This window comes from Phodopus roborovskii, unplaced genomic scaffold, assembly GCF_943737965.1.
Source record: "Phodopus roborovskii unplaced genomic scaffold, PHOROB, whole genome shotgun sequence".
NCBI lineage: Eukaryota > Metazoa > Chordata > Mammalia > Rodentia > Cricetidae > Phodopus > Phodopus roborovskii.
This window is the reverse complement of record NW_026125554.1, coordinates 1530367-1538642: the sequence shown is the minus strand read 5'-3', so window position 1 is coordinate 1538642 and position 8276 is coordinate 1530367. Positions and strand designations below refer to the sequence as shown.

General features: G+C 56.2%; 1 protein-coding gene across 1 annotated transcript; it reads left to right on the top strand.

Moving 5' to 3' along the window:
• Positions 1 to 872: 872 nt before the first annotated feature.
• On the top strand, positions 873 to 7970 carry Plk5 (polo like kinase 5 (inactive)). Its single transcript, XM_051177221.1, has 15 exons — positions 873 to 1020; positions 2209 to 2316; positions 2423 to 2539; positions 2878 to 3007; positions 3106 to 3193; positions 3276 to 3371; positions 3965 to 4163; positions 4250 to 4376; positions 4550 to 4626; positions 5017 to 5089; positions 5311 to 5388; positions 5557 to 5713; positions 6614 to 6743; positions 6821 to 6931; positions 7776 to 7970. Exons 1-15 carry the CDS (start codon positions 913 to 915, stop codon positions 7968 to 7970), a joined length of 1794 nt encoding a protein of 597 aa, XP_051033178.1. The 5' UTR covers positions 873 to 912.
• Positions 7971 to 8276: the final 306 nt, after the last annotated feature.

Below are 8276 nucleotides of genomic sequence, written 5' to 3'. Positions count from 1 at the left end.
CTGAATCCAGCCGCTCAGAGTCAGGCTAATCCCTCCCCATTTATTGTGTTATATAACATTCGGGGATTAATACTAGAGACAGATGGCGGGCTCACACCCTGCCCTGTGCCTGCCTGGCTTTGTGAGTGAGGGGACTCCCACCTGGCACATGGAGGCGGGGCCCAGGGGCCTAGATTCCTGCGGTGCAGAAATGGTTTATCGCAGCATGTGGGTGTGGTAGAAGTGGGAGGTGAGGGGTGGGCTCGGGTAAGAGGTAGCCCGAGTTTCTCAAAAGTCCCATCCATGGCTACCTTGGTATCTCTTCTACCAGCTCCATCTTAGCCTCTACCTACATCTTATGGGTTAATTCTAATTCAGCCATCAGAGCCAGTATCACACACCATCTGCCCCTCATCCTGGTTGCCCTGTTGTGCCTGTAGTCTTCCAGCCCCGCTTCTTTGGTCCCTAGGTTGTCAAACTTCCCTAGGCGGCCCTCCCTCTAAATCCTGCTGTGGCTTTCCAGTGTCCAAGGTGATGAAGCCCCACAGGTCGCTCATGTATGGAGGACCCAGCCAGATGCTTCAGGCCTCCGATGTACCCCAGACGGACTCTTGGCCACCCACCCCTTTGCAAAGGAACCAGCTGAGTCCTGTGGGCTTCAGTTTCCTGGGTGGGTGAACCCGACCCTGTCAACAGGTCCCAGGAGACTAGAGAGTGGTAGAATTGAGCCTGGCTCCGGGTTGGCGCCAGAGCACCTGCCACTCCACCCCGACTCTGGCAGGATCCCACGGGAGTCCGGGACCCGCCCCGCCCCGCCCCCCTCTCCAATAAGACCCGCTCCGCTAATCGCCCGGCCCAGAGCAGCGGTGCTGCAGGCAGCACTGGGTTGCGCAGTCCCTGCTGCCGCTGCGTGCCCAGGCCCATCCCGCGCAGATGGAGTCCCGGTCACAGCGGCGGCGGCGGAGTCGCCAGCTGGTGGCCGCCTTCCTGCACGACCCAGGATCCGGGCGTGTGTACCGGCGCGGGAAGTTGATCGGCAAGGTGGGGGATCCCGCGCGTGCTCACACACACCCGAGTTCAAAAGGTGGGGAGGTGGAGAGCTGGGGGTGTGTGTGTGTCTCGGGCAGGGCGGCAATTCCTGCATGATGGCTGGCGTCCCCGGTTCCCTGAGTTTGGGCTCCAGGGGTGGATGGCGAGGCTGGAACCGTATTTGGCACGCTGTGTGCGGAGCGTGTGTATCGCCGGCATTAGCCGGGCACTGAGCGTTCTCTGGGTCCACAGCTGGTGCTCAGCACGCAGTGACCGGGTTGTCACTTTCCTCCGCGGTGGGTGAGGAGATGCGTGTGGGGTCTGCGCCCTGCACCCAGCTCTCTCCTACCTGGCTGCGGCTGGGGATTGCTCCCTTCGTAGCCGTGTGCTAGGCTTGGACTCTAGAGGGTGTTAAGCTGAGTCTGAGTGTCGTGCCATGTGTCCAGAGGTTGTATATGGGGTGTACCTGGGTGCTGTGTTTTGTGTCTGGGTGCTGTGTTTTGTGTCTGGGTGTTGTGTTTGAGGACCTTCATGTGTTAAATGTTGTATGTGTCTGGATAGTGTGTGTAAGCTGTGTATCTGCGTGTGGTGTGTCTAGCTGTTGTGTTCTGTGTCCAGATATTTTGTATGTGTGTGTGGAGTGTGTTTGTGTGTGTGTCTTGTTTTGTGGGTGCTGTGTGTCTGAGTGTTGTTGGTCTGGGTGCTGTGTGTGTAGTTGTGTGTAGAAATGCTGGGGGGGTGTCTGGCTGGGTGTGTGTGTAGGCGTTTTGTATGTAGGTGCTGTGTGTGTATGTTGTGTGTGTGTGTGTGTATGTGTATGCCAAGTGGTGGGTGCTGTTTGTAGGTGTGTGTGTGGAAGTGCTGTGAGGGGGTGTGTCTGGGTGTTGTGTATATGGTTGCTGTATGTGGGTATAGTGTGTCTGGGTAATGTGTGTGAATGTTGTGGGGGGGGTGCTGTTTGTCGGGGGAAGTGCTGTGTGTGGATGTTGTGTTTCTGGGTGTCATGGGTCTCTGACTGTCCTGTGCAGTAGAGTTCATGGAGCTCCTGATTGGCAAGGTCCGTGGGACCCATCTATTTAGTGGGCGACTGTGGTGTGAGGTATCCGGGTGTGACAGCTGCGGTATCTTGGCTGAGTGTGTTGCAGACCTGTGTCTCTGGGTGTGGCCCGCTGTCCACACCTTGTCTCTTGTCCTCTGCAGGGCGCTTTCAGCCGCTGCTACAAGCTCACAGACATGTCCACCAGCGGGGTGTTCGCCCTCAAGGTGGTGCCGAGGGGCGGGGTGGGGCGGCTGCGCCTGCGCGGAAAGGTGAGACACCCGCCCAGCCTCTCCCAGGGCAATCCTTCTTCCCTCCTTGAGAGCAAGGGAACTGGGTCGCCTGCACAGCAGCTGAGGGGCTTTCATGGGGACACAGGTGGAGCGTGAAATCGCCCTGCACAGCCGCCTGCGCCACCGCAACATCGTGGCCTTCCATGGGCACTTCGCAGACCGCGACCACGTGTACATGGTGCTGGAGTACTGCAGCCGTCAGGTGGTCGCGGGCCTTGGAGGGAGGGGCGGGGCTTCTTGATGGGCGGGTCTTGGCGTGTGGCAGGGCTTGGTTGATGGTTCTGTTGCTTGAGGGGCTGACTCTGGGGTGAGACTTGGCTCAGGCAACTGAGAGCCAGGCAGGCCTCTTCTCTGTCCAGCCTATGTCTATGTGTCCTCATAACTACCGGTGTCCCCTGTCCCCACATATGACCTCCTCCTGCACCCACTTGGGCCCACACATCCTCAGCCTTGCTCTCCCTGGCAGAGTGGGGTTTCCCTGTGCCCGGGTGTGAACCTAGAATCCACAGCTCATCTAATGAATGCCAGGTTCTCCTATAGTCCCTGGCTCATGTGCTAAAAGTGCGACGAACCCTGACGGAGCCTGAGGTGCGCTATTATCTTCGGGGTCTGGTCAGCGGCTTGCGCTACCTGCACCAACAACGCATCGTGCACAGGGATCTGAAGCCCAGTAAGCATACAGAGGGGACTTTTGGGGGGCCTGGGAGGATCGTAAAGGACTGGGAAGCCTCCCTCATGCCCCCATGCCATGTTCCTCCCTACCTGCAGGTAATTTCTTCCTTAGCAAGAACATGGAGGTGAAGATCGGAGACCTAGGACTGGCTGCCCGGGTGGGGCCTGCCGGTCACTGCCATAGGTGAGGGTGGTAGGGTCTGTGTGGTACTGAGTGGGACCAGGAAGCCCTCGACTTTCTGAACCTCCCGTGATTCCCCTCCCAGGGTGCTCTGCGGGACTCCAAATTTCCAGGCTCCTGAAGTGGTGTCCCGAAATGGACACTCCTGCAAGTCTGATATCTGGGCTCTGGGCTGCATCATGTAAGTAAGGGACCTGGGTCTAAGGAAGGTGGCAGGAGGTGGGGCGGGGAGGGGGAAGGGGGACTAGGTATGGGCAGAAAGAACAATGGGGGTGGGTGTGTATGCATGTGACAGATTAGACACATGTTAGCTAGAGTTGGAACTCGCTATGTACATCAGCCTGGCCCTGAACTCAGAGATGCACTTGCCTCTGCCTCCCCAGTGCTGAGATTAAAGGTGCACACACCCAGTGAGCATATGGCCCTTTATGTCCAGGTCTTGGTTTCTTGCCCCATCTTGGGCGCCAATTACATTGAAGTGTGGCTGGGGCTAGGGTTTGGTTGGCAAATCTCCAGCCTAGCATGCATGAAAGCCCCAGGTGCCATGCCCAGAACCTGTCACGCCAGCACGGGGGGAGGCGAAGAGAGCAGGACGCAGGTTGGTGGGCAGCCAGACAGAGTGTGTCTTGGGCAGATGTGAAGACAGGAGAGCCAGAAGACATAGGTGGGTGGGATTGGCTATGCTATAAAGAAGGAATGGTGTAAACATGGGAACACTTCCTGAATACACAGGGAATTCCTGACTCATTCTTTCCCTGCCCAACCTGGCCCCAGGTACACGGTGCTGACCGGCACACCACCCTTTACTGCGGCACCCTTGTCAGAGATGTACCAAAATATCCGTGATGGCCACTACCCGGAGCCTACTCACCTATCACCCAACGCTCGAAACCTCATTTCACGGCTCCTGGCACCCGACCCTGCTGAGCGGCCCAGCCTCGACCATTTACTCCAAGATGATTTCTTTACTCAGGTGAGGGCGTGTCCCGCAGGGTGGGTCTCTGGGGACCCAGGGGCCATCCAGATCCAGGGCTGACCCTGAGCTCACCAACTCCTAAGGGCTTCACTCCAGAGCGGCTGCCTCCCCATTCCTGCCACAGCCCACCTGTTTTCGCCTTCCCACCGCCATTGGGCAGATTGTTCCGAAAAGTGGGCCAACTCCTGCTGACCCAGTGCCGGCCACCCTGTGAGTCACAGCCTCTTACCTGCCTCAGCCCTGACTTCTGCCATCTGTTCCTCCCCATCTGCACTTGTCTCTTCCTTCCATGGGCATTTCTCCATGGCCATGACAGAGGTGAATGGTGGGACAGCGGGGGTAGCTGTGACCATCACTGCCCACCACACTTGTGCTTTCCTCAGGTCCCTTTACCTCTAAAGAGGCTTCAGGCCCTGGAGAAGAAGGGACAGAACTTGACCACATGGAGTCCAGCAATGAGGTGAATAGTTCAGTGAAGGCTACGGACAAGACCTTCTGGGCCTCTCTGAAACCCCAGACTGTAGATTTCATCCATGCACTCTAGAGACCTCAGACCATAAACCCTGCCACCCCTGGATCCATGCACCAGCCCCTCACTGGGGGATTCTAGGACAGTCTGTTACAGCTCCTGTTCCACCTGTCCCTCAAACTGAGACCCTGGGACCCTATTCACATCATTTTTCATTGTACTACATTTATTGAATGCCTTCTGTGTGACTTTGTGCAGCTCATAGGTTTTGTCTGAAGAGGAAACCTGTTCTTTGCATAAAGTGAGATGGTGGGCTCTGGGGGCCCTCTGGCATGGGGTTACATTTCACCTCTGATCTCTCCAAACCCCTCTCTGTCCCAGGAAGGGGCTCCTCTCTGTGCTGAGAGCCCAGCCCACCTCCTCACACTCGGGACCCTGCAGACAGACCTGGCCGGTGAGCAGCACACCGCCCCATCCCAGGCACAGGGCTGCAGATGCTGAGTGTCCTGGCCTCAGTTTGTTCATCTGTAGAATGTAACAAATGCCTGGGATAATCAGGGTTTGTTAAGACACTTTCAGGGATGGAGGTTGGGAACCTCGCTGGTGGTGGGAGGAAACCCCCTCTTGGGTGGAAGTCCAGGGCTTTTTGGGCACCACATGACTTTGTCTTTACAGATCCAAAGGGGAGCTTGGCCCTTCAGGTAGAGGTGGCAACCAGGAAAATGCACCTATGTTTGGACTCAGGACCCGTGGGTAGGAGAACCACCAAAAAGTGAGGCAGCCAAGAGTGGCCCTAGCCCAGCCACAGCCCCACCACAATATACTCCAGCAAAACCCACCCTATCCCTGCCCCAGCCCCGCCCGGCCCTGCCCAGCCCAGCCTAGCACCTGACCCTGGCTCCTTTCTCTCCCTTTGCTCAGCTGCACAGGGTCTCCCAGGGGAGCAGCAGCCTGTCCTCTGGGCTCCCAAGTGGGTGGATTATTCCCTCAAGTATGGCTTTGGCTACCAGCTGTCAGATGGAGGCAGCGGCGTGCTCTTTCGGGACGGCTCCCACATGGCCCTGCGCCCCCCAGGAGGGTAATTTGTGGGGCTCATATCCCCAGGGAAGCAGGCTCTACCCTGGCCTCTCTTGAAAATGGGTGTCTGCCAGTAGGAGACATGGTGAAACGAATGATGGAGTTGGCTTTGCGTTCTTTTCCACGTGACAAATACCAACAGAGATGGGAAAGAGGACTTGTAATAACATGAACACTGTTGTGTGTCACTGGGGAGGCCATGTTTGTGGAGGTCAGGCTGTGGCTCAGTAGGCAGAGCACTCACCTGGCATGCACAAGGCCCAGGATTCCCTCACCACCACCAGAGTGTGAACGATAGTGCTGCACACCTGTCATCCCAGCAGCCGTATGTGGAGGGAGGACCAGGAGTTCAAGGTCATCCTCAGCTACACTGCAAGTTCAAGGCCAGCCTGGTCTACTTGAGACAGGGAAACACATTGTCCCCAAACACAAAGGAGCTGACAGCAGACTGGAACTGAGTCCTGGTGCTGGGGTTACGGACCTGCACCACCACACCACCTTACCTGGGTGCTGGATCCGAACCCAGCTTCTCATGCTGGGGCATCTTCTTGGCCTCATGACTCATTTCTATTATTCTTTATGTTGGGGATGGAACCCAGAGCCTCAGGAGTCCTCTGCCCACTGAGGCCACCTCTGAGGCCCTGATATTTTACCATAGTGTTCTTGGTGTGAGAGAGGTGGCTAGACAGGGAGGTAGCCCGGCTGGCCAGGAGGGCAGTGGCCATTTCTATGAAGACAGTAGAGGAGGATCTGACATAGTTGGGTGATGAGAGGTACATCTAGGGTTCTCTGTAGTCACAGTGGTGGTCAGAGTAGAAGCAAGTGCAGCTGTGTGGGAGGACCCCCCAACCCCAGGCATGGGTGTCCAGGTAAGAGACTCATTCAGGTCCCTGGTCCCCAGCCACGTGTCCTACCAACCTGACCAAGGGACTCTGTGGACCTTCACCCTGAGGGACATCCCCAGCCCACTGCGGGCCAAGCTGGCTGTCCTGCGGCTCTTTGCCTGCTACATGCAGAAACGTGTTCGAGAGGTAAGAGCCTGGAGTGTGGGGAGGAACGGGAGACGTAGGTGCAACCCAAGGGACCCTGATCCAGCATGTCCCCACAGGAGGGGACCATGTCCATGCCTGTGACACCGGCCTCTCCTGACTTCTCTCTGTTGAGCTTTGTTGCTGACTCCCGGGCTCTGGTCATGCTGTTTAGCAATGGGACAGTGCAGGTAAGTAGTCACCAGAACACCAGGCTGTCAAGAGCCAGCATTCAGAACAACAGGAGAAATCCAAAGGTCACATCCTGTGTCCTTGACCCAAGCTGATAATATTCAGTCCCAGCCAGACAGCAGGTGCCACTGCCCTAGAGAATCCTGGGTCGCTGAGCACAGTGGAGTCCAGGGGGCAGAGACCCAGAGAGGGACTGTCCTGGAGCTAGGATCTGGGGTGGACCTGAGATGACCTGAAGTTACTGCTGAGGCTGGGTGCAAGGCTGAGGCTGTGCTGGGCATATGGAAATATAAATAATAGGACAGGAAATCTTTATGATAAAGAGGCCCGGGAGATCAAGGTCATCCTTGGCTACATAGCAACTTTGAAGCCAGCCTGAGCCACAGGAGGCAGTGTCATAGGAAAACAAAGAACCAAACAGACTAAAGGGTGGATTGACAAGATGGCTCAGTGCTCAAGGCACTTGCCTCCAAGCCCGGTGACCTGAGTTCAATCCCCAGGACCGTCCTTCCACATGGTGTAAGGACAGCAGACTCCTGCATGTTGTACTCTGACCTCTCCATGTGTACCATAGCAAACCCATGCACAAATACATACAAATTGTAAATTAAAATGTAGAGAGAAAATAAAGGAAAGGGGTATGTGCTACCCAGTTGATGTGGTTGGGGTGGGGAGATCCACTGCTGAGCCCTCTTCTTTGTTGATTTCAAGGAGCCCTTGGCCTTGAGTCTTAGCTCTTACAGGTACAGCTCCTACGGCAGTGTTTGTACCCATCCCCAGGGTCAGCACTGAGGCCAGTGGGGTCAGCCTTTGTCACTTGATCTTAGTGTCACTCTCTCCCAGGTCAGCCTCAGGACATCCCAAACCCATTTGGTGCTGAGTGGGGAAGGTGAGCGCGTTCTGCTCACCCTCTGGGAGCCAGGAGGACCCAGCCCCGGTATCTCCTACTCACTAGATGTCTTACGGAGTCATGGCTGCACCCCCACCATCCAGCAGCTCCTGTGCCAAGGGCTGTACCTGCTGCAGACTGTCAAATGAGTTCTGAGTGGACCTCTGCGTGTTGGTGCTGGAGGCCTGCCTTTGTTTCTGTCTGCTACTGCTCCACCCCTAGCGTCCACAGAGACTGGACACACTGGAGCTACCGATGGGGGGGGATCTCTCTTTGATTTTTGGTATGACTATTCAAGCTAGAATTTTGTTGGTCACTGCTGGATTTTCATTAAAGAAAACTTGTCCCTGTAAGCTGGTCTCTGTTTTAGATTTGCTTGTATTTTATGTGTATGAGTATTCTGCCTTCATGTATGTCTGGGTACCACATGAGTGTCTATTCTGTTTGGAGAGCAG

Excerpts from the sequence above, each read along its gene's own strand:
- Plk5 (XM_051177221.1), top strand. The coding sequence starts at position 913 with ATGGAGTCCCGGTCACAGCGGCGGCGGCGGAGTCGCCAGCTGGTGGCC. Across the intron at positions 2,317-2,422 it reads GGCTGCGCCTGCGCGGAAAG|GTGGAGCGTGAAATCGCCCT; the intron begins GTGAGACACCCG and ends ATGGGGACACAG. Across the intron at positions 6,744-6,820 it reads TGCAGAAACGTGTTCGAGAG|GAGGGGACCATGTCCATGCC; the intron begins GTAAGAGCCTGG and ends ATGTCCCCACAG.